The sequence below is a fragment of the Neofelis nebulosa genome, chromosome 14 (assembly GCF_028018385.1).
Source record: "Neofelis nebulosa isolate mNeoNeb1 chromosome 14, mNeoNeb1.pri, whole genome shotgun sequence".
NCBI classification, from domain to species: Eukaryota; Metazoa; Chordata; class Mammalia; order Carnivora; family Felidae; genus Neofelis; species Neofelis nebulosa.
This window is the reverse complement of record NC_080795.1, coordinates 35,853,513-35,880,270: the sequence shown is the minus strand read 5'-3', so window position 1 is coordinate 35,880,270 and position 26,758 is coordinate 35,853,513. Positions and strand designations below refer to the sequence as shown.

The following is a 26,758-nucleotide window of genomic DNA, read 5'->3' as shown; positions in this document are numbered from 1 at the left end:
AGAGTACTTTGCCTTAGATATTGTCACACAATGTCATTCATTGAACAGATTTGTATTTTGTCTACTGGGAAATAGGTGGCATTTTAACTTACGAATTTTGAGGAATTTTAAAGGTTAGGTGTTTTACGTCAAATCAATGTTATTATTTTTTACTTCATTGATTGAAGTTGCAGATATAAACAATATAAGGTCAAATATGATTTCTGAAACAAACTGACATAAGACATAAAATCAAGATGAAACTCCATAAAGATAATGGAAAGTAATTAAGAAGATAGAATATTTTGCATAAATACAAAGAAGCTTTGCTGAGCTTTATGCAAAGACCTAAGAAAAAGTTGAAGATACCATGGATTACAAATTAATTATTTCACTGGTATAGTTTCAAAAGAGGCAAAAATACCAGGCTAAGTAAATTGTAATGAAATATACGGATACTCTTTACCTGGTGTTCCCAGTGTGAAAATTGGAATGATGATTAGTAACCTCCATTAAATTGAAAAAAATCCAAGTAATTTTCTTAACCAATTTTTAAAGGATTATTTTAACATAGCAATGTATTTGATAATCAGTTGAAGTGTTCAGGTTCATATTATTTGATAAACCATATATATTTTATTAAATGTTAAGTGCCAGTATAAAAATTACAAATAATGTACTATATAGATAACTGCTGTGTGGTCTTGGTGTAAAGTATAGTTCTTTGTCCTTCTGGTTTCTGTTTTCTTCTTCTTTAATCTTCCTTTCTTTCAGGCTCTAGTGTACTTCAAGTTCCCATTCCTGGCTTAGTCAAAGTGTATTGGTTATTGTATTGTATTAGAGCTAATGTGCCAAATGCTTTAAAATCATAGTCTGTTTTCTGTAATTTTTGTTTAGCTTTAATGTATAGACAGTCGGCTATATTTATGTGCTTAGTTTCTATTTCCACAAGCTCCAATGTACAGAAATACTAGAAAAATAACTAATATTTATAGAGTGCTTTGTAGTTAGAAAGCACTTTCACAGGTGTCGTTTCTTTGATATTTAAAACTACCCCATTTCTCTCTTTTTAAAAAATAACACTGAATCTCTAGGAGTTTTTGATTTGCTTAAAGTAATAGAGCTAGTAAATGGCAGAGCAAGGAGTCAAATTGCATTGCCTACGATCTGCAAAATCTCTGCAAAATTACTTTCATAGGTGAAATACCAGGAGTTTATAGACTTCCTTGCTTTTGGCAGGAAAAAATGATCCTCTCTCACTAAATTTTTAGAAAGAAATTCTCCTCTGCTGCTCAGAATACATAATTGAGGTTTCTTTTGTTTGTTGATTAAAATTGCCCAACTTTAGAAACAGAGTCCTCCAAGCTGTACCCAGTCTATGATGGAGGGTGCATTGCTACATCCGGTGAGGGAATGGATTTAAGCAGTAAGGTTGGCAGTCTGGGCAATGGTCGCATACACCGGCTAGATTTTAATTGGACTCATCAGGGAGTAGGCCCTTACCTTGAAGATCTACAAGTATGATCCAGGCAGTTTAATCAGCAACCATGATTTGTGTGGCAAACCAAACATCTAGGCCATTGGCAAAAGTCCAAAAGCTGGAAGAATTGTAACAGGATTCATCAAGTATAAGACTGACCAGGGCTGTTACCACCTCATTGAGTTCTGCCCACTGAGATAAGATCACCTCTCCATTTTCAGTTCAGCATAGCTGGTGCTAACACTGAATAGTTCAGTTTGGGACACCGTCAAATTTTAACTCTGTCAAAACATCAGGGATCCAGACCCAGGAACTTAGGAGAAACTCTGTGAATCAAAAATTCCATCCAGCCAGTTTTGCTTTCAAAGGCAGTGAGTAGGGTGGGGATAAAGGTTCCCCCTAAATTTAAACTGCTATTTTTTCATATAAAGCTGCAATGCTGCTGAGATCTAGCCTACTGCATTCTTACATTATGCAATTTCCATTTAATGAGAGAGGCTTGATGGCCCTTTCTACCAGTTAGGGCTGACTCACCTCAAAATGGGAATATATCAATGTAGACAGTCACACACCTCCATGGTTCACATTCAGTTTCAGTAAGAGCTCCAATGAAAAGCCAATAGCTGCTTTATAAAAGGGGTTTTCCTGGTCACCATGTCAGGGAAGACATGACTGCAAAACCCCAAGAGATGCCATGGTATGAAGGCTGTTTTTCATTGTCAGAGGCTCTGATGGCAAAGTCATTAGCACTAACATGTATAGCTCAAATGGGATATCAGGGTTGTGTGGCCTCAAAATACTCATATCGCTTATATGTACAAGATGCTTTTTCCAATTAGGGGATTCCCTTTGGCACTTATGAGCATTCATATACTACCAGTGTGCAAAACATCAATACAATTAATTAGAAACTCAGTAGTAGGAGCCATAACAACAGCACATTGAATTGGCTCAATGGATCCCACCCACAAGGTCACTTAGTTTTCCTTCCCCACTATAAACACTGCCTAAAAGCCATATGTTAAACTTGGGTACCCACCTCGTCCCATGGGACCAACTCTGATGGTGACTTGGGTGACTGTGTCCAATAGAGCCATAAATTTTGTGATTCTCTCCTCCCCAAAGTTCCCCAATTTACTTGGATATATGGCATTTAGTTCTTCTGGTCTCCAAGAAGAACTACATTCTACTCTTAAAAAAGCTTTCTCTTGAAAGCAGCTGAGGTTGGCATAGAGGGAGAGCAGAGGGCAGTGGGGATAGATGGAAAGAAGGACTGCATGCTAAATAAGCAAGGTGCATTTGTGGCTTCAAGAAGTGCTGCACTTGATTACAAGAATTTATCTATGTTTGTTTCACAAGAATTTATCTATATTCTGGGGGTCAGTTTCTCATTCTCCAGTAGGTCACCTTTGTCAGCATTGTAAATGATCTGGAGCAGCAGGAGACTCCATTCTAACAATGCCTAATCTGTGGTTTTCCATAAGAGGTTTTTTTTTTCTTCTTCTTCTTTCTTCTTCTTCTCCTTCTCCTTCTCCCTCTCCTTCTTCTCCTTCTCCTTCTCCTTCTTCTTCTTCTTCAGGAAATTCTTCCTCAGAGGATCAAAGCTCCCTTATGGCATCCAGGAGCCATTACAAAAAAACAAAACAAAGCAAAGCAAACAAATTAACAAAAGCCTCAGCTCTTTTATTGTCATCTTCAAATGGGTCTAAGATTTGCATAATAGACTGTAAGAGGGGTGAGCTATAAGACAGCCCAGTTATTTCCATTCTTCCTTACTGACCATTACATGCCCTTCCTCTTTTCTCTGAAATGAAGTAGCCAAACTTAAAGATTCACCTGGTTTCTGCCCATGCCTCTTGTGAATTCTCCTCCTTTAGTTAATATGGGTGTCCATCTCTAGGATTGCTCTCTGAAAGACAGGAGAACTTCTTTGACCTTCTATGACTATCTTAGCACTAATTGTTACAATGGGTGAGGCTGCTCACTATGTTGGTGAGAGAGTACCCTCGCCACCCTTTCTCTCCCTCCCTTCCTAAATACCCCCACCCAGAGGAGAGTTTGTAACTGCTGCACCCTGTTCAGACAGCTGTCTTTTCCAGTGGCCAGCATGCAATTATGCTCTAATTTCTTTTTGTTAACAGGCAATAAAGTTGAGAACAAATTTATTTGCTGATTGACCAAACAATTTGATCTGCATGTTCATTATCATTTCTCATAGATTTCCCTTAAATTCTATCAAACTGCATGGCTCTCATTTTTCCGCTACCAGAAATCCTTCTCTCCCTGTCTGTATCCCAGCTTCATTGCTAAAATATCTTTCAAGAACTGTGAGGGGTTTGAAATTTTTACCTAACTTGCAAGGTAATAAGTTAGCCTGCCATGAAAGAAAGACAAAGATTCATTGGTGCTGGGAGAAGACACAAGACTCCCCATTTAGAGACAAAGGACTTTATTTCTCATGACAGTACCAGAAGCCAGAGTATATGAATTTTTGCATACATTACACGAATTCCAATTCTTCCAGGGAGACTTGAAGAGGGCAAGATGACCACTACAAACAGTGGGTTTCAGCAGAGGAATCCTAAGCTTAAGGAACTTGAATCTTCTATAAAAGGAGTAAGTATGTCTGCCCTTAGCTTATGTAGGATTCATCGTCTTGTTATGTTGAGTAGCAAGCAACCCTACTCTTCGCTTCAGAGTGAGACACTACATGTTCCAAGTCCGATTGTTATGCAAACATCTTTGAAAAGAGTCCAGAACAAAGGCAGTTCTAACTTACTCATGAGACATGCAAACCTACAAGAGATCCGCTGAAAACTGTTTTCTAATAATAATAGTAATGTGAAATTATCACTAAACAGAATTCATAATTTTGATAAAAATTGTCATAGATTCATTCAGGGAATTAGAATTAAGAATATCTTTCCTAATGAACAAATGCTTCCTTTCGTGCTGTTATCTGTGAATTAAAGTGAATGAATGTCTCTTGTAATTTATGTAGTAATAGCTTACAATTAACCCTCATTGTGTATGTATTTTATTTGAAGTTCAAATTCTTGTTTATATTCCCCAAATTAGCTAGGCACATCATGGTTCTGTGTTCTCAGAAACAGTGCTAAAATGGTTGTTGAATGAGAATTCCCAGAAACAGTGCTAAAATCTTCGTTGAACAAGAAAGGATAGAAACAAATCACGGGGGGTTGCACGTGGGCTGGACAGTGTCAAGAAAACCTGGCAAGTTCCTGGTGGATATATCTCAGTGACACTGAAAGAAGGAGGCAGTTCCTGATAGTCAGAGGGCCTTAAATCCTCATCTGAAATAGATTAATACATGTTTACCATGTAATAGCATGCTTTAGATAAGAGAGCTAACAAGTACTGTATTTGGTAACATCTGCTTTTATTTAATTGTAGTGGTGACTTAATAGAGTCCATATGGAGTGAGGAGAGTTGCTTCACAGACTACTTATTGAAACACTGTTTTGGAGGATGGAGCAGTACTTTTACCCTCAAAGGTGGCACTTTATGGAGATTTACTTCTTGCTAGCTATAAACTACATTTTTGTTACACAATTTGGATAGTAAACTCTGATTTAATGTAGCTATTTAATTAACAACACAAACATCTCGTGAATTCCTAATTATTTTTAAATTGTGCTCAGCATTTAAACATATAATCAAGCAAATATTTTCAAAATATAACATGTAAAGGAATAATGATGTCTTGGTAACAAAGCTCACAATGTAGTTACACTCGCACAAAGAGATTTGAGATTTTTACTTTTTTTTTCATTTTATTTGAGAAAGAAAGAGAGAGAGAGAGAGAGAGAGAGAGAGAGAGAGAGAGAGGGAGAGGAAGAGGGGCAGAGTGAAGGAGAGAAAATCCCAAGCAGGCTCATTGCCAACATGGGCGGGGGGGGGGGGGGGAGTCTATCCCACAACCCTGGGATCAAGACCTGAACTTGTATCAAAAGTCAGACACTCAACTGACTAAGCCATCCAGGCGCCCCAAGATTTGAGAATTTTAAAGTCATGTTCAGAGTAAGAGAAATATAAGAATAGATAGAAATAGACTGCTCAGGAGTGATTTTCATTTAAGCCATCTATCAACAGAGATGAAGCATGTTATTCAAAGTTCATTTTGCTTTTGTCTTCTCCAACCTGAAGAACTTTTTAAATCTAGAAGTGAGAGAGAGAGAAAAAATCCATGATGGTTGAAGAATTAGCAATAAGTAATCTTTTTGCATATGCTCATGTATTCTATATCCTCAGATCTTTGGGTCTATAGTTTCTAAATATAACAAATAAATGATTTAATGGAAACAGTAATGAAGTGAGAGTCAAGAGAGCAGCTAGTCTAACCTTGAACAATTCACTTGAACTATCTGGAATTGATTTTCTGAGCTATAAAATGAGGTGATTAAAAATACATTTGTCTTTTTAAGCCTACTTTTGGATTAAGAAATCTGTGGGAAAATTAGATTGATGAATAAGTAGCTACCTTCTTACTAGCCAATTGTGCTTCTTCTCTATAAATAATATTGAAATTATTAGAAAATGATAATAATGAGTCCAGAGTCATGGCATTGACCAAAGACCTCACCCAAGATATCTTATCATCCCCCAAGATATCTTGGCATTTTGACTGGAGAATCACTGGAAAAGAGCTCCCCTCCCCCTTCTAATGTGAGTGTTCCTGAGACATAGGCCACATGGTTCAACTGACCAACTGGATCTCACAACTTCCTATGTAAGGAAAGGGGATATTGACATTATTGGACTATTTTTAGTTTTTACCAGGGTCTATACTAATACAAATTCCCTATGAGCTAGTTCACTTTGGCCCAGTTCTGAAGGCATAGGTCTTAACATGCAATGGCTAGTAAACAGAGGAGCCATTCATCTGACATCAAACCTTGTTTTCTATGCACTAAGTTACACCACTGCTGAATACAATTAAGTGAAATAACATTGCTTTTCCTGGATGTCTCTTATTTCTTTGAATAGGTTTCATAGCTAGCTCCTTGAGGATCAAGCCTTATTCATTATGATACCTTGAGCCTAGTACAAAATCTGCACACACTAAGAACGTATTAGATAACTGCTGCATGCAACTAAGGTCATATTGAAATTTATGGAACATAATAGTACTTTTCAATGTAAAATATTTTTATTTAGATGAACACTTACACCACTCATTAGTTTTCTACTTGATGCAAAAATCCAGAATGTTGATATTTCATTTTACAATAAGTATGAGAAAATGGTTTTAGAAAATAGACAAACTAGATGAATTCTTAGTACCAGCATAAGTATTCTCATAGATTATCTAGGAACTAATACTTTAAATTATTTTCATTTGCTTCATTAAAAACAAAAATGACTTGAGGTATCTGGCTGGCTCAGTCAGTAGAGCATGCCACTCTTGATCTCAGGGTTGTGAATTCAAGCCCAACGTTGGGTGGAGATTACTTTAAAAAAATAAATAAAAAGCTTTAAAAAAGTATACAATATTTCAAAAAATAAAAATTAGTTATTATCAATAAATACTATATTAAAAGCAACAAAAAAGAGAAAGGGTATCATGTAAGTATAGATGAAAGACTTGAAAACCTGAAAAATCAAGGAAAATGAAACGGAAAGCAACAAATGGTTTAGAATTATTAAAGAAAGATTATTATATATGAAGGATAAAGGAGATCATTATGCATGTATTTCTGAATAGAAAATTAAACAAATGAAACAAAAATATTCAATCATATGACAGAAGGAAATTTATTGAAATAATGATACCCTGAATTTTACCAGAATAAGCAGGTGCAACACAGAGAAATTGACAAAAAATAGTCAACAGGCTTCCAAAATCAAAACCAAATAAAATACCAGGTTTTGGGGGTATAATTAATGTATAAAGAACTGTACACATATAATGTGAACACTTTGATGAGTTCTGACATATGGAAATACCTCTGATACAAGATCGCTATTCAAGTAACAGACATATTCCAAATCTCCCAGAGTTTCCTTGCATGTCTTTGTACATAATTCTTGTCTTTTCCATTAGAATGAGATTGTGATAAGGTTATTCTCTATTCGCTTCACTAGCTGGAGTCTAAAACAGAATTAACTTGGGTTTGCTGTCCATGAATTAACTAAGTCATATACCTCTACTGCATTTTGTTTTAACTCATCTCTACCACAAGGACTCTCCCTTCTGATCCAATAAATCTATTGGTTTGTATGCTAATTTTGTTACGTGAAATAAATATGGGCCTCTTGTAAAACATAGGCTTGAATCATGACTACTCTTTTACTTGCTATGCAACTTTGGGCAAATTACATATCTTATTTCATACCATTAAAAGTTGCAGATCTATGGCAAGAAAGATTTGTATTCTTGGTGATCAGTTGAACTAAAAACAGTTTTGCCATCACCTTCTTAATTTCTACTCTTAGAATTCTGTAGAGTTAGCTAAGTGATAATATGGCTTGAATGTGGCACACTAATGCATGCTTATGGTAGTTCTTGAGAATGAAAGGCCCATCCCATTATACCTTCAGAGACTGGAGCTGATTTAAGTCATTGGATCTCAGTTTCTGTCAAGAATCCCACTCCTATTGCCATTACCTAGGATCTTTGTAACTCCTTTGATCTTTTCTCCATCAATTCTCTTTTATTCTTGCTTTCCCAGTCTCTACCTCACATAAGTTTCAGTTTTTGTGCAAATGCTTGTTTATATGAATGTTGCTTTACACCTGGTATGAGGTATACCAATTTCTATGCATTAAGCACAATCCTTTTTCTTCCATTGTACTTGGCTACTTTTAGCAGCTGGATGTTCATAGGTCACTTTTACAGAGCTGGAAACATTTGCTAGTTTCTTCTTCCTTTCCTTTTACTTTCTCTCTCTCTTCCTTTATCACTTCCTCCCTCCCTTCTAAACTTTCTTCCTCTCCTGCCTGTTCTCCCATACTTCTGATTGTACTTCTTTCTTTAGCTTTCGGAAGTCTAAAGTTTGACTTATAGATAACTAAAATGAAAGTCTCTCATATATATTATGTATATAGTTCAGAAATAGCTTTTAACTTATTCTACCTATTATTATTCTTATTCTACCCTAGGAAGACTTGCCATAGAAAGTAAAAGATACCCAGTCACATTTAATTTTTGGATAAACAACAGATAATTCCTTAGCATATGTCCCAATAATTGCATGGGATATACTTATACTAAAAATAATTTGTCATTTATCTGAAATTCAAATTTAACTGTAGGTCTTATATTTTTATATGCTGAGTTTGGCAATCTTAAGTATATTTTATAGGTCTGATAGACATGTTTTTTTTAATAAATCAGTGTTAAAATCATTTTATAATTTTGAACATTAGACCATCTCTACCAAGATGTGGACAACATTCACATTAAGAGATTAGAAATTGCCAAATTAAATTAATAAAATTTGTTTTTGATGTATATTATACTTGTCATCATAAAACTACCTATTTTCACTTTTATGATAATTTAATATTATATATTATTTATTATAATTTATTTTATTGGAATTAAAAATACAAATATCTGCTTAAAAATAGGTAAATAGCCACTTTATACTAAATCAATAACCCACTCATTCTAAAGCACTTGGAGATTTTATTGCTTTCCTTGAGCTATGATAGTATAGGAGAAAAACAAAATACAGTAAGTTTGCAATTCTGCAGATGCTGAATCTTAAGCAATTGAGTGGGGATGGGTATGAAACATGATTTTTTTTTCTCCTTCCATAAAAGTAGTAGTTCTTAGGGTAGGACAATTTCAGATATATGTCAACATAAAAAAAACAATTTTTAAAGAAACTCTCTTTTTATCTAATTCATGAATAAAAGTGATTATCATGTGTTGCTGTACCTACTCAAAAACAAAAAAACAAAAAAACAAAAAAACAAAAAAAACAAAAAACCCCGAAAAACCAAACCAAACCAAACCAAACTAAAACACTGACAGGCTTAAAAGCTTTCCTCCCCTTAGACATACACGTTATGATGACCCCTAGTGGTAACGCTATGCAAATGTACCACGCTTATACAGACCCAGATTAAGTACGCATAGAATAGCTTTTCATCAAGAAGCTTCATGTGGGTATAAAAACTTACCTTACTATTACATCAGTCCATGTGTTCCTCTGAATTTAATTCAGAGTAAACTAAAAAAATACTTTCATTTACTTAATACAGAGTATGAAACTTAACTAAACTAATGGGAAAAAATTAGGTTAAATTGTAATTATACATAGTCCAATATTTTAAATTTTGACTTCTTGCAATATAGATACTGGTTATGGCTTGGAGTTAACACCAATTCATATGTTGACAGAATTTGAGAAACTTAGGATACTTCAGATATTATCTGATTTCAAATTCTTCATTTCTCAAAGAGAATATATAGAGCAAAGAATGGCTGAGAGGCTTAAATTTAGTCAGCTATTTACTGACAGAGTTAGAACTAAGAAATAGTCTCCAGACTACCATATCAGTACAATTCCAATATCTGCCAGTGCTTTCTTACTGAAAGGTCACAATATTTGCCATAATAGGAAAAGAAAATCAGAAATGTGTGATTCTGTATAGAGGCCTAATACTCATTAAAGTAAGCCTATGATATCTTTCTGAGGGAAGGTATTAACCTCATTCTCTACACAATATATTCATACTCCAAGAGGCAAGAAATGAAGTCCTGCATTCTGATTAATGTTAGGGTACAGCCAAGTACATATATCAATGACAAATAAAACTTGGAAAAATTTAAAAATTGAATTTAATAACCTTAAGCCTTTATATTATAATAATAAAGGATCAAGAAATATAACCATATAATACTTTGAAGACACAGATTTCATTTGCATAGAAAATATTTCACATTCCATTTTCATATGGAATTTTAGTAAGAGCTCATAAATATTTAAATAATTATGATGCAATAAGGATTTTTTTTAAATTTAAAATCTTGGGGACATTGTATAGAGGACTCAAATCCCAGATAGAAAAATTAACTAGCTAATCTTTATAGAGTCCCCAAAACCTTGAGTTTAACATTTTATGGTAACTGTATGTATATATTATTTTGTTTAAAACAATTGTAGGCTCATGAGGAGAGTTCAGAAATATTTTTCTGCTCCTGGTCAGAATCCCAAATCATGAGTTTTCATGTTTTTTAATTTAATTTTTAAAGTTTCTCTTCAATTTTTTTTTTTTTTGAGACAGAGAGAGAGAGAGAGAGAGAGAGAGAGAGAGAGAGAGAACAAGCAGGGGAAGAGCAGAGAGAGAGGGAGACAGAGAATCCCAAGGGGCTTTATGCTGACAGCAGACAGCCTGATGCGGGGCTTGAAATCACAAACCATGAGATCATGACCTGAGCCTAAGTCAGACACTTACTTAACTGACTGAGCCACCCAGGTGCCCCTTTAATTTCATTTTTAAATGAGATTTAAATGAAGATACTGATGATAGGATATTATATATTTTTTAATTCAAAAATTATTTTAGCTCTGAAAGTCTTTATCATTTCAATATGGACAAATTATGGACAAGTTGACCAAAATCCCAAAGACCATATGAACTTGGAAGCTCCACTGAATATTTTGCTTTTGTAAAGGAGCCAGACTCCTACCTTGGGATGTCTTCAAGGAGTAGCTGAATGACTGCTTATTAGGAATAGAAAGAATCGGGGTGCCTGGGTGGCTCAGTCGGTTAAGCGGCAGACTTCAGCTCAGGTCATGATCTCTCGGTCTGTGAGTTCGAGCCCCGCGTCGGGCTCTGTGCTGACAGCTCAGAGCCTGGAGCCTGTTTCAGATTCTGTGTCTCCCTCTCTCTGACCCTCCCCCGTTCATGCTCTGTCTCTCTCTGTCTCAAAAATAAATAAACGTTAAAAAAAAAAATTAAAAAAAAAAAGGAATAGTAAGAATAAACTAAATGTTAGAATAAATAAATGTTTTCATTGGGTGAGAGCATGAAATGAGGAATCCACTCCTTTTCCACTCAGTGAAGTGTTTCTATAATTTTTAGATTAACAGTTGAGTCCTCATGGTCCTACAAAGTTTGATGGTAAGCCAAATGGGATGAAAACTTAAAATTAAGCAAAACTTCATGTAAGTTATATCCAACTAACTTCTTTATCCTATTTTCCCAGGGAAAATGCACATCTGAGTAAGATTCTTTAAAGGTAGAATATAAAAGTTACCTTAAAAATAACTGCACTAAGAATTTTTAAAAAGTAAAAGTAATTAAAAATGGTAAGTGCAGATGTACCTTTGATAAGGATAAATTAAAAGTCCAAAAGAATTATCATGTTTCAGAATTTTTTTTATAATAACACTTAAATTTCATCTGTGGGTTAGTATATTTGATTGTCCTATGGAAACTATAAGAGTCTAAGCCAAGGTATAAAATATTTTCCTGACTCTTTGGGTTAATATGATGATAATTTTACTTGGATATATATGACGACAACTAATGTAGAAGACAATCTTGGATGTAAATAATTTACATAATTTTTTCTCTTTCATTTTCAAGACTTATTTGGATGAGTAAGTTTTAATATTATAGAGAACAGTCACATATTGTACCAAAAATACTAAATAATTACTAACTTGTCATACCAAATTATGATTTACTGACACTGACTTGTGTTCTTATATTAAAACCACACTGCTTACATTTTGATTATATAAACACAAATTCTGTAAGTGTTAGCTCATTGCAGATATTTTTTTGTTTTCTTTAATATTTTTAATGTTTATTTATTTTTGAGAGAGAGGGAGAGACAGAGCGTGAGCAGTGGAGGGCAGAAAGAGAGGGAGACAGAATCCGAAGCAGGCTCCAGGCTCTGAGCTGTCAGCACAGAGCAGTCAGTCCAGAGCTCGATGTGGGGCTTGACCTTACGCACTACAAGATCAGGACCTGAGCCAAAATCAGACACTTAACCTACTGAGCAACCCAGGTACCCTTATTTTTATAAAGAAGAAATAAATTCTTATTAAGTCTTCAGATTTCTCAATATTGATTACTTTATATTTTGTAATGAATGAGTCACTTATTTTTGGCCTCGCCTAAAAACACTATTCCAATGAAAATGGAATCAGATATCTTAATGATATTAATTAAACAATGACAACATCTAACATATATGATAGGGAAAGTGAATCTCTAGGGGGCATGTATTTTTTTAAATGTATATGAATAGTAACTCCCTTATTAGACTACCAGATCCAGATCGTTAGAATGCTCTACTCTTCAACAGAGAGGGAAAGTGAGTCAGAGAGTAGAAGCTGTAGTAGACATCCAAGTTCATTATCATACTAACTCATGAATAATAAGCTGCATATGAATGATTCTGCCTATTCTAGAATTAAGGGAGTGAGGTTAAGTCATTTCAAAATAATGAAACATACAATGGAAGCAACAAATACACTAGAACTAAGATTATCTGACATCTTTTCTTGTCTTTCTATTACTGTCTTTCCTCTAATTATAACTACACTGATATGGGTTAATTCACTTTTATTTTTGTTCATATAAGTAGAAAAGGAGGACATTTCAACTTAGATGTTTAGTTTCTCATTACTGTTGGAAATTAACTCATAAAAGATTTTCTGAGCTCCATAAGTCTAAATTCCAATGCAATGCCTCTAATTTAATATAAAATATTTTCTCCTCTATCATACATTTTTTATTGTGATCTTATGGCTTTTATGGATGCCAATCTAATTTCCATTCTGTTTTCCATTTCCTTTCCTTTGCCCATGAACTAATGAAAAGTGCATTTAATATACTATGTAATAGTTCAAAAGGGACTAATTATATTTTGATAACACTGTTGAAGACTGCCATTCTATAGTTCCTTTTCTTTTGTTAGGAAATGAAAACCTTTATCCTTTCTATTAATACCAGTTAAGCACACAGCACTTGTTACTCTCTAGTATAACCTGTTAGGAATGTTCTCATAGCATCTTCACTCTGAACATTTCTAATTTTTTTTTTAACGTCCTTTGTTAACCCAGTCCCAATGAGTCTCTGTGGCCTTCTTTCTGTATGTATAGCATGACATAGTCACATGCTCTCATAATCCTCTATGTTGTTTAGCATTTCAAAGTTACCGACATCTTATATATAATCTCATTCAATCTTCACAACTGCCCAGAGGTATAAATCCATTTTATAAATGAAGAAGATGAAATTCAGAAATATGATTTTCCTAAAGATGTGCAGTGTCTAAAGGTATCCTCAATTTCCATTCTTCATTTTATCAGCCATCTACAGAATAATATGTCCTTTCTCATCATATCTGTCACCTCATACCAAACCATGACAAGTCTGATAATCCACAGAGTATTATCGGATTTTAGTCTACCACAGTTATTTACATGGCCTGGGTGAAACAGCAATGAAACTATGTCTTAAACTGCATTGTTTATTTATGGGGTTTTCTTGTGTGTTTAAAGTAGTTTACAATGAATCTTTTTCTTTTAAAAAAAGCAGTCAATTGTAAATCAGAATACATGTGTTTTTAACCTTTGTCAACAAGTCACAGGACTTGTTTAACCTCCATCTCCTTATTGAGTCTCAATCGCCTCTTCCTAATAATGAGGAATTTGAAGGAGAGAACTTTAAAAATTTCTTTCCAATTTATACATGCCATGTCTATGTTGAACATGATATGTAAGAATAGAAGAAGGGGGAGGCTTCAATGGAATGGCATGAAGAATAAATGGAGACAGAAAAGAACAAACACATGCACAACATACTGGAGGCTACTACAATGGTTAGTAGTGAGATGACAGAGTAGGAATTTATAAGGGACAATGATAAACTACAAGTGCAGGTGAAGGAATGAATCAAAGTGGTATTGGACAGAAAGACATGACAGCTGCCAATGACTGATTCAGCACGAAGCATAAATTAGTGTTAGAGTCAGAGGTGTTCAAGGTGTAGTGGGAACATGGATCCATATGAACCAGTGGGCCCAGACTGAGATGTGGGAACTAAGGAATACACCTTCTAAGGAAAACATGATCAAGTTGGCTGGGGACATGTTGAGTTTTAGGTGAAAGTGATGATACGAATTCTAGACCACAGGATTGGGCTTAAGGCTAGAAATATGGAAACCGCCAGGGTAGAAGGAACAGATAAAACTTAAGAGAATCCCTCTAAGAAAGATGGTGGAGTGAGAGAAAGAATTAGACTCTGAGATTCAAATCATGTATATGTTATAACACACCAAGGTCACTGGGAAGAACATAGTAATTGTAGTGCTAGAGGAATGGCCTTACAGGGTGATGGACTATGGCCACAGACAAGGGTCCCCTACCAGCCTAGCTTAATGGTATAAAAGGGTATATACCCAGTTTTTTTTTCTTCTCTTATATGGTGAATACTTCATACTTCCCAGCCATCTTCGACCTCCAAATTTCAGATACTGATTGATGAAGAAATAGGAATGCATCGGAGTTCATTTCCACTCACTCACTTATGCCAAAATCCTATCTCTAAGCTTTGCACTGCTAGTTATTTGTGTATGTTGATGGTAAATCCAAGTGAAAACAATTTTAAAATCCAAGACTTCATTCTCATCTGTCTTAGACCCTAACAAAACTGAGGCGGTCTCTCTTAACCCTTCACATTTATTTTTCTTACATCCTCAATTACTTGGTATTTTATAGTGGTTAATGAATGTTCAGTGGAGGAAAGAAGGAACAAATAAATGAGCAGAAAACCAAATATTTGAGAAACTCATAGTTAAAGGAGAGCATAAGTCAATGAAGGAAACAGAAAAAAAATCATACTACCTTTGGGGGCAGTAATAATAGCTAGCAACTTCTCAACTTTGCCCTGTGTCTGAATCACAGGGACATCTCGGTGCAGCAGAGCCTCAGCACTTCCGGCAGGCGCTCAGACCTTAAGGTTCCACCAGGGGCACACCTTAAATAATAAGGCTATAGATGACTGCTCTACATATGCATGCCCCTGCTAATAACAGATGCATGACTAAATGCCCATAGCTGAGCACTAATTCAGTATTCTCTGAATTAAAACAAAACATTGTGGGTTCCGCTGATGCAAACAGAGAATGAAGCACATAAATTCATATGATAAAGGAAGGAACAAGTTTATGTTAACTTTCCCAGCTAGAGAGCATATTTATAAAAATCCAATTCATTAAGAAATTGGGTTCTGTGATGGTCAAATTATTTACCTCTAATGTTATTCTAGGTAGTTGTAACCATTCACACATCTCAGCATGCCAGTCAACGGCTCACTTTTAAGTATCTGTCATTTGCCTCTTGGGAGTCATATATGTCATTTACTTCCTCAGACCCCTTCTCTCCCAAGTAATATTTTATTGAATTGCTATTAACCTTTGACAGTGGCACTTATTATTTTCCTTTGGCTTTCTTATTCATTTTCTTTTAATCTCTCTTTTGGATTCTCTATTCTCCATTCACACATAGTTCTGAGATTGTTCATTAGTTTTGTGAAATTGTGGGAAGAAAGGGAGTATGTGACAGCAAGCACAGACAGCGAGGGCCAGGAGTTATGAGGACAGATTTAATTAACACTTTAGAGGGAAGAATGATATTCTATATTTTAACGTACAGAGGATAGAAAACCAAGTCCTTTTCTAAGAAGAACACCAACTAGGAAGCAAACACTATTAAGATATGAGAGTAGGAACTTCATAATACTGATTCTTTCGCTTTTTAAAGTTTATTTATTTATTTTGAGAGGGAAAGAGAGAGTGTGCACAGAAGGGGAAAAGAGAGAGTGAAGGAGAGAGAGAATCTTGAATCTTGAATACGTGGACTTGAACTTACTAACCATGTGATTAGGACCTGAGCTGAAACCGAGAGTTGGACACTTAAGTGACTGAGCCACCCAGGCAACCCTCAAAATTCTGACTCTTAAAAGATAAATCTACGCTACTGATGAGAGATGGAATAACAAACTCACCTGACTGTGATTATATTTCCACAGGTACCCAGATGAGTCCATATGGGGAACTGTTTCATCAGGCTTATCGGACTAGCACAGATACCTGGTTTACAAAGACAGTAAATGTTAAATGCTTAATGGAATATATGATATGAAGTAAAAAATATAAGAACTCTTTTTTTTTGAGAGAGAGAGGGAGAGAGAGAGAGACCATGGGAGCGTGAGCAGGGCAGGGGCAGAGAGAGACTCTTAAGCAGGTTCCATGCCACAGCACAGAGCCCGACTGAAGCGGGGCTTGATTCCACAACTGGGAGATCATGACCTGAGCCAAAGTCAAGAGTGGGATGCTTAACTGGCTGAGCCACCCAGGTGCCCCAAAAATATAAGAACTACTAAAAGGTGACTATTTTCACAGAGTTGGCAAACATACAGCAAAGGTAGTGAAAATTCAATTTTCTCTTCTGAAGAATTCTTTAGGGTAAAGTCTAAAGCCTGAAATGGCACACAGAACTTTTCCTGATATGACCTGTGACCTCTGACCTGGACCTTGCTTTACACACACCTTGGTCTCCAGCCCTTTTAAACCATTCGTAGTTGTCTATATTCATCTTGTATGTTTACTCCTCCCTTGCACACAGGTCTGAAATGCCCTTCCTTTTCTTATCTGACTGGTAAATTTCTTTCTTCAAGATACCCTTTAAGAACCATACTTTTGTGATGCTGTCTCCAAGGACCCCAAGGAAAACTAATTAAAATTAATTATTTCTGCCACCCTTTTCTGTAGCATCTTGCATATGTAATTACCTAATTCCTTACAACATTGCTATAATTAGTATACGTCTGTCTCAGTATTTTATTTCTGTTAGTATTTTTGGAAACTTGGACACACACTAATTCATTCACTGCTCACTGAATGCCCACCAATGAGTTTAGTAAATGTCTGTAAAAATTTTTCATTATTACTGATCAGTAATTTGAGATTATCTTTTGAATTTATGATTCCCTACTTTCATTTCTTTAGGATAGCTCTTTGAAAGCACAAGTCTCCAAGAACGTCTCACTAATATAGGCCCTTATATTTTTACAGGTGGAACTACAACCTTTTTAAAACCATTATCTCTTTGCACCCAGTCTCTCTCCATTGCCAATCCTAGGCCTAATTCTGAAGATAATCTTTCTTAGTACCTATTCCTATCTAAAATGGTTTATAATTTTTAAAAGTTTGTTTATTTATTTTGAGAAAGACAGCGAGTGGGGAAAGAGGCAGAGAGAGAGAGGGAGTTTCACAGAGCCTGAAGCAGGGCTCCAGCCCACAAACCATGAGGTCATCACCTGAGCAGAAGTCAGAAGCCTGATGGACTCAGCCACCCAGGGGCCCCCTATCTAAAATGGTTTAGTGAAAGGGATCCAACTCTTGATCGCCACTCAGGTCATGATATCATTCATGACTCATGGGTTTGAGTCCTGCTGCAGGCTTTGTGCTGGCAGTGCAGCCTGCTTGGGATTCTTTCTCCCTCTTTCTCTGCCCCTCCTCCACTCTCTCTCTTTCTGTCAAAAATAAATAAACTTTAAAATAAAATACTTTAAGAATTCTCGATGGATTATTTGATGAAACATGAACTCACACTTCATTTCAATCCCTCCCTATATCTTATCCTCCACAAATACTAATACATCTCTTTATTCTGAGCTCAGGTATTTCCTTTGACAATACTTTGACAACAATTCTTTGACGCATCTTGCATTCCACTTCCTTGACAAAATCTTCTAATATTCAGCCTCATTTAGCAAGGGCTTCACCATTTAGAACTGTTTTCTCCTGTACAACTAGTGTAAAATTTTGAATCTCCCTCCTTTCAATACTATTTCAAGGATTAGGAAAAATGTTGTTTCCATTCCTTCATTTTGCATTTTGCGAGATATAATATATACATTAAAATAATTGTTGATTTATTGACAATACTCCCCGCCACATTTTGTTATTTTACATTGGCACGCAACACCATACAACTTCTATATAATGATCTTGCTTTCATGTTGTCTTCTGGCCATTTTTTTTTTTTTAAAGAAAGTCATCTCAATCTATGAGTTATAAAACTGTTAAGAGTAGAAATGGATTTATATATGGAAAGTCACTGGAATGTAGCAGGAAAAGCACTAAACTGGGAGTAAGAAGAGTCAGGTCTGAATTCTGTCACTTGAATGGTTTGCTAGAAAGTTCTATTACCATCGTTTCTATCTGTGAAATAAAAACAAAATCCTCAAGAGTGTTGTGAGAATTAAATGAGATACTATGCGTAAAAACATTCTGCAAATTTTTTTTATTTTTTTTTCAACGTTTTTTATTTATTTTTGGGACAGAGAGAGAGACAGAGCATGAACGGGGGAGGGGCAGAGAGAGAGGGAGACACAGAATCGGAAACAGGCTCCAGGCCAGAGCCTGACGCGGGGCTCGAACTCACAGACCGCGAGATCGTGACCTGGCTGAAGTCGGACGCTTAACCGACTGCGCCACCCAGGCACCCCCGCAAATTTTAATATGCTATACAACATAAGGTCTTTCTTCTTATGTCTTCAAAATTATTTTGTGGATAGGACATGCTGTGCATTGAGCAGACGGTCAGAAAAGTCTCCCTGGGAGTCTTGGGTCAGGAAGGTGGGTCACATTTCTTCCAGTTTTTAAAGCAATAGCTGCAAAAACCTATTCCTTAGCTTTTTTGTGTTTCTCTTTAGGATACAAATTATTACAGTCCCGAGCAATTTTTGGCAAAGCGTTTTCCAGCGTTTTTCATCTGCTTACCAAATATGACCTCTTGCAGTCCTATTCCTTGCTTTATCAACTCACCCATGAAATTTGCCTTGTCAATTCTGTCTTCCATCTCACCGAGGAAGCTGTCACACTTGGAGCAGCCTTTATACTCAACCTTGCCTGCACCGCTTTCCCGTGGGCTCCTCTTCCCCTCTGCTGGCTGCCAAGGAGAAGCACATTTATTGGCACGGCCCCCAAGCAGATGCCTGCCTGCTTCCCTTCCCCCTTTCTCTTGCAGCCAAAGCATCACCTGCCAAGGGCTGGTGGTTGCTGCCCCCGCTGTCCACTGCCTCACACTGCTGAGGCTCCGAGTCCTTTTTGGCAGCCTCTTCTGAAGTTCCCCTGCCCGCAGCTCTCCTGTGCTGCTTGCCAGCAGCCTCCTCCTCTTGCCTGCAGCTCTCCTCGCTCCCGCCAGCCTCTCCCCCGCTCGGTCTGCGCGCAGCCTCTTCCTCCCGCCCTTGCCAGCTGCTTTACTCGCCTTTCCTCAGGCTGCTCCCCCTCCTTTCTTCCCCAGCCCTTACCCTCTCTCTCTCGCAGCGAGGTTTCTTTCCAGCGCCCCCGCCCTCCCTAGCCCGTGTTTTGTTAACACGCGGGATCACCTCTTCTGGGTCGCAGTGTGTCCGTACGTCCACCGGACACAACATTTTCGGAAAGTGAACATTTTCTTCCCGCTTCTGTAATTCGACTTGACACCGACCCCCAAATCCCGTGCCTACTCCCTGAGCCGGGAAAGGCAGGGTGTTGTGACGGTAGAAGAGAGTCAGGGAAACAACAGGCCACAGGCTCGGTCGGTGGACCCCAACAAAGTTTTGGACGCTCGGTACTTGTTATCTCAGGCTGCCCAAACTTGACCAGCCCGGCAACCTACGCGAGCGCCCAAACGGCGCACAGCGACTCGGGCGCTCTCTCTGATTCCCCGCGCCCTCCGACCTTCCAGGGACGTTTGATTGACGAGGCGGACCGCCCTCAGAGATCCGGCCTGGGCCACTCCCCAGCCCAAGCCGGGGTCCGCAGCCTGAGCCCCACCCAGTCTCCGGGCGGGGAGGGGCGCACTTGTCTCTAGATGCTCGCGAGGGGGTGGGCGAGACCAAAGGATGGAACCGCCCAGGTTCCCGGGTTCCCGTCTCGCAGCTGAGGGGTGGGCGGTATGTTAAGGAACCTCATCCCAATCCAGGGCCCTTCTGGAGGTCTGGCTACTTCCAGTGCGCGGTACAGTAGCTGTTCCCCTTTACAAGCCGTCTCCTTTAAGAAGAAGAGGGCGCGCACGCTCGAGAGTGTGTGTGTGTGTGTGTGTGTGTGCGCGTGTGTAGTTGTGTGTGTGCTCATGTGCAGATATGTGTGCGCGCGCGCTGATGTGTGTGTATGTGTGTGTGTGCGTGTGCGCGCGCGCGCTGAGGGCCCGAGAGTCAGGCAGACCCCGGGAAGGAGGAGTTATGTAGATTACGGATGAACATTCTGGAGGGGAGCGAGGAGAGGAGGGAAGGAGAAGCAGAGGCGAGAAGCGAGGAGCGGCGGAGGCCCTTCCCGCAGAAGCAGGAGGCGGCAGCGGCGGCGGCGGAGTGGGCGGTGGAGGAGGTGGAGGAGGAGGAGGAGGACGCACGGGCTGGAGGAGGCAGCGGCGGCGGCGGCGGCGGCGGCAGCGGCGGCGGCTGCTGCTGCGGCTGCGACTCGGCGCTTTGAGCCGGAACCGCCGGTGAACTTGGGCGCCACGTTCCCGGTGACGGGCCCCCGAGGATGGTGAATGCAGGCAGCTGCTGACCCTGCCTCCGCCGCTGCTTCTCGGGGGCTGCCGTGTGCTGGGCCCTCAGTCTCCTCCCCTTGCCGGGCTGTGGGTGAACCTGCAAGCTCCTTACCCACCCGGAGGACTTTTTTTTGAAAGGAGACCAGGGAGGGAGGGAGAGGGAGAGAGGGAGAAAACGAAGGGGAGCTCGTCCATCCACTGAAGCACAGTTCACTATGATCTTACTCACATTCAGCACTGGAAGACGGTTGGATTTCGTGCATCATTCGGGGGTATTTTTCTTGCAAACCTTGCTTTGGATTTTATGTGCTACCGTCTGCGGAACGGAGCAGTATTTCAATGTGGAGGTAAGAGTATGAGAGCCTTCTTCCTTCCCCCTTGCCTGAGCTGCTCCCTGAAACATTTCGTTCACTCCTGGGATCCTGGTAGCTCCGAGCAGCCAAGGTCTCAACACATTGTTTCCCTTGTAGCCGCCGAGACCCTGGTTGAGTTTCCCTGTGTCTTAGGTGATGGATGCGCGCGAGACTGAGAATCCGTTATCCCCAGCAGCACAAAGCACGATGCTGCGCGCTCGGAGATACATTTGTAGCCGGTCCATGCTTGTCACCCAGGGAAAAGGCGAAGTCCTACATATAGCAAACGTGTAAAGCAGTTTGAGTTTGTGAGGAAAAAACTGTTCAGGAAATACAGAATTCATTGCTTGGCATCATGTGCTGTCTTGGTATTGTTCCTGAAATCTTTCTCCCCGTGTTCTGTGCCTAACAAAGGAGGTTAAAATCAAAGAATCTGGAGGAGAGCGTGGGAATACTTGATATGTTTAATAACATTACTTTGTGATAAAACACTTGACTAGACAGAGTCTTTTTCTCATTTAGACATAACTTAATACACTGTAACTAGATCTGGCTACACAGAGGACGTGAAATCCATCTCTTTTAAAGTGTCTTCTCTTCCCCTCCCCCCGCCAATTGAAAATAAACGTGGCCCAATGTAATAGTTCTGAGGTGTGTTTTTAATTTGATTTCACACTCTCATGGCAAAACCGAGAGGTTTTAGTCTGTCATTTGCTTTACTTTGATAGCTTTGGGAACAGACAGACATAAAGCAGAAGGGAACTTGAGGATAAGGACTTGTCAGACCTCTGCCAAAGTACTCTTCCTGTCATCAACTCAGCACTAAAGCCAGTAATGTGCAGTAAATCAATGGAAATGTGTATACGCCTGGGCTCTAACTCCAGTTTATAACATACACGGTGGAATTCGAAGACAGGAAGAAGGTTTTAGTAAAATAGATTCCTTTTGATTAGGTCTTCTGTCTTCTGACATCTCAAAAGAATTACGATTAAGTCTGAAGAATAATGTGATTTTTAAAATATTGTTGATTCTTTAAAGCTTACTGTCATTTTGTTGGGAGGGTGTGTTTACACAATAGCAGGACCTGTTGCACAGCATTTGAACATGTTTCGTGTAACAGATTTATATACAAAGTGTGCATAATAAATGCCATGTGTGAGGCCATATTCTGAATATAACCCTGTGTTTATACAAACTGTTCCTAGGACTCCATGTAATAAGTCATGGTGGGTAGAGAAAGTATTTGGAAAAGTAAGAACCATTATCAAGAGTTGAAGAAGTTTACAGATGTTCTGTATGATTATATTACACAGAAACCCCAGTTTGAAAACCAAAACTGTTTAACCTTTTGAAAAATACAACTTTGTTTTTCTGAATAAAAACAGAGATGCAAAGGGGCTGAAAGTCCAGACTTTCTCTCGATTGCAAATTTGAACTTTTAGAATTATATGGCACAGATCGATTTTTCTATGTAACACTGAAATCAAGAGATAATTTAATGTTGAAATGAAGGAGTAATTAGTTCATAGACTGAAGGAATGAAAGTGGCAAGCTCTTATGTATGTTATAAACAGAGGGGCCCATTGCTTCAGTTTGGTGGTGATGGTGGTAAGGTGGGGCTTGGGGAGGTGGGTGAAAGTAAGTGCTTGGTTTTATTTTGCTCACTGTGGAGTAGAAGGGAGAGTCTGGATTGATGGCTACTTGCTTTGGCAAAGTCTTAGATTTGCTTTCAGACATTGTTGGGATACCATCAGTGTTTGGGTGGTTATTAGGTTTCCTTTTTGAGGCTACGCATAAATTCTATTGTATTTCTTTATAGTTTGAATCCCTTAGGCAGCTCAATCAGATATTATGCAAGAAAAGTTAATTTTACTAAAAAAAATATTTCATTTTAATTTTTCGTGATCTTTTCTTCAAGATATATGTGAAAAATGGTTCATGGAAAAAAGAGTTATTTCCCCCATTTTTAGAGTATTTAAGTTATTTCATCCATGCTTATTACACCATGCAAATATTTATGAATGATAAGAGGCTGGTGCCATCTGAGACTTTAAAAGCCTTATTTGATACATAGGAAATTTTCTAATGAAAATTAGATTAGATTATGCTTCATAGTTTGTATTATTTCCAGTTAGTTTTTTAAGCACTGAGCATATTCTTAGTTGGGTTTATATACTTCCTTATGTGTAATGATAGCCATTATTTTTCTTTTTTAATCATAAGAGTAGCTGCTAGTTATTTCCACATACTGTAAAGAACATGGGAAGACAGGATATTTTCTGACATGAATTTCTGCCTGATTCACCTTTATTAGATATTTCTTTTTGGTGGAAGCTCTAATAGGGAGAAGAGTCAGTCACATCTTCTCTAGAAAAGCACTGATTGTGTTCTTCATTCTTGGTTGCAAAACAAACACTGGAAATGCTTTATTTGATTGATTCTCAAGGACAGTCTTAAAATAAACAGTAATGGTATCAATCATGCATGAAGCTCATATGATCATAAATTTTTTTTCTAGCAAGCACACCAAGTTATTATAGTTGGAATGAAGCTTCTGAGAGATGCTTTTTATGCTGACAGCTGAAATTACAATGCTTTATTCCTCACTGAACTTCACAATTGATGGGAACACTGTACTTTTTATCCCTATACTTTAAGGTTTAAAAACATATTTTCCCCTGGAGGTGTGGGGACTGAGTAGAAATATTCATGTTAACTCTTTCCTGCTTATTTGTAAGATTGTAAGCATTTGGGATTTTCAGTGATCAGAGCAGGAGATATTTCTTAATATGCTGGTGGAAGCCCATGACATAGAAAGACTGTATTTTGTTTATTTGTTTTTGTTTTTAAGAAGCAAAAGGAACATCTCAATAGCTAAGAAAGGGTCAGACACTACCAGAAGTAGTGCTATGGAAGAGATTCAATTCATTCATCTCCTTATATATTTTGGGTAGAACAGTTTTTTTTATGCCAAATTTTCAGTGTTTATTTGTTTAAAGATTTTTGTACACTGTTGGACCCATTTTGGGGGTTGTGGGCCTTACGGTGTGTAAGTCATTACCACAATTCAAAAGAAGTATATTGCTAATGTTAACTAAAAGTCAAAGACTCCAATCATTGGACAGCAGTCTCAATCAGAGGTGTTCATTGGTCACATGAAGCTACACTGTTAACAAAGAATTAGGATTGAAACTCTGTGCTCTAAAAAATCACATTGTCTCTAAAATAATGTTCTTATGGGTAATATCATGATCCTGAGGCTCTTTATTTTTTAACTTTTGTGGGATTTTTTGTACTCTGCAAGCATTTTTGTTATGAAATTTGAGATAGTATATAGTTCACGAGAGTAATAACTTTCATCATCAACTTTGATTGTCAAATGTTAAATATATTAGCAACATATTGTTTATTGTTTTTTAAACATTCACACACATTTCTAATGCGGAAAATTATTTTAAGCCAATTGAGTGGTAAAATAAAGATGTGATACTCTGAAAGATGCACATATCAAAGCATAGGAAGTTGATTACTTTCTTGTGGCAAATATAAAACAAAAATTGATCTTATTGTCCTAATTAATGAAAGAAGAGAGATTCTATATTTTTTAAATAAGATATTTTATGGCGAGTACTGTGAATCATGAGTGTCACCATTTCCTACATTCTTCCTACAGTATGTTTCTTTAACTGACTTAGTATTTATTCACCTTTATCAGGTTTATCTGAATCTACTCGAAAGGTCAGAATTTACTTGGAGTAGCTCTGTACTACATCTAAACTTGGCAGTAATTGGTGATGAGGCATTTCAGAGATTAAAGATATATTTTATAGATTTTAAAATGTCGTATATTGGGGTTACTTTTTTCATATATCTTGCATCCTACTTGTTTAATCAACGTGCATTATTTCATTTCCTCATGGAAGGTGATTTGCTCATGCTGTGATCTGGTCAGCCCCCTTGAATAAGAGACTGTTCTGATTACATCCCATAATTCCCCCTGTAGCATTTTTTACTGGGCAAGAACAGGGGCTGTGTGACTGATTCATAAAGGTTTTTTATCTATTGCAAGATTCAAGCTTTCCAAGACAAAGTAGGAATGCTGGCTGTTCGGAATGCTCATAAGGACCAAAAACTATGACCAGGAGACCAGAAGACAGCTTCTCCTGTGTGTCCTACCTTATGCTTTTCTCTGTTCAGACAAGTTCCCCAGATCTAGGGTTATTCATTGAACCCTTACAGATGAGTGTGTGCTAGCCAGGTAGGAGGTCTCTTACTATTCCCCTGAGAAGTCCACAGAGAACAACTTTCCAAGTCCATCGTTCTCTGTACACTTGGGTTTCCTCTTTCAGTATCTTCTTTGCCATCAAGTAAGGATAGAGTTGGGTTCAATAACAGCTTTTTAAATCTCTGGAGTCAAGTTAAAAGTGGCAGATTTAAAGTTTTTACTTTTTCTTATTCATGCTATTTCAGGTTATGAACATAAAATTTTAATGTACTTGTTCAGTGGTATAATTCTTTTCTCTGAAGTTGGATTAATCAATTATTTTATGTAAATGTATTTCACTGCCTGACCTATCCCAACCACTCCAAGTGTACCTGTTCAGAATATTTGGTAAATGACCATTTGGAATTATTTCAAGCCAAAAAAAAAAAAAAAGCCATGGGACATTTGAATCAATTAGTTAAATTTGTTCAAGGTTAAAAGAAAAAAGATTTCTTTAGCTCCTTCAGGAACTTTCTGACCCTTCAGCATGTATATTCAAATTGAGAAACTCATTTTTTTTTTTAATTTTTTTTTCAACGTTTTTTATTTTATTTTTGGGACAGAGAGAGACAGAGCATGAACGGGGGAGGGGCAGAGAGAGAGGGAGACACAGAATCGGAAGCAGGCTCCAGGCTCCGAGCCATCAGCCCAGAGCCTGACGCGGGGCTCGAACTCACGGACCGTGAGATCGTGACCTGGCTGAAGTCGGACGCTTAACCGACTGCGCCACCCAGGCGCCCCGAGAAACTCATTTTTTATGTTACTTTCTGTCACAATTTATTTTAAATATCTGTGAGTATAATTATAGCCATGAAGTTGTTCTTTATTTTGGAGTAGTATAATGATTAAGATCACATACTCTGGCACCAGATTGCTAGATTGTAATCCCGGCTCTTTTCCTTAATAATAAGTTAATTATTAAGTTAATAATGGACTAATTCATTAATCTCCGAGCCTCACTGTACATATCTGTAAAATGGGGATACTAATAGTACCTGCCTCATAGAGTTGTTTTGATGATTAAATGAATATATGTAGATCATATTAGATCTGATGGATAGATGGGAACATGCCTTCACCTGGTGCAACACTTAATACTTTTCAGATATCATTATGAGTAGTAAAAAAAAAAAAAAAGGAGGATGCTGAT

General features: G+C 37.7%; 1 protein-coding gene and 1 long non-coding RNA gene across 4 annotated transcripts in view; one reads left to right on the top strand and one right to left on the bottom strand.

The window, feature by feature from the left end:
• Positions 1-592: 592 nt before the first annotated feature.
• On the bottom strand, positions 593-16,549 carry LOC131494264 (uncharacterized). Its single transcript, XR_009253282.1, has 2 exons — positions 16,460-16,549; positions 593-3,368 (listed from the first exon to the last, which is right to left on the bottom strand). It is a non-coding gene; the product is annotated as an uncharacterized LOC131494264 (long non-coding RNA).
• A 4,372-nt stretch (positions 16,550-20,921) lies between these two features.
• MMP16 (matrix metallopeptidase 16) overlaps positions 20,922-26,758 on the top strand; it is a 313,046-nt gene continuing 307,209 nt past the window's right edge. Inside the window, exon 1 of one of the 3 annotated variants that reach the window (XM_058698496.1) lies at positions 20,922-21,338. In XM_058698496.1, the coding sequence (XP_058554479.1) occupies positions 21,207-21,338 (132 nt within the window). In that variant the 5' untranslated portion in view covers positions 20,922-21,206. The remainder of the gene's footprint in view (positions 21,339-26,758) is intronic. The other 2 variants (XM_058698494.1, XM_058698495.1) reach the window with 2 other exon arrangements.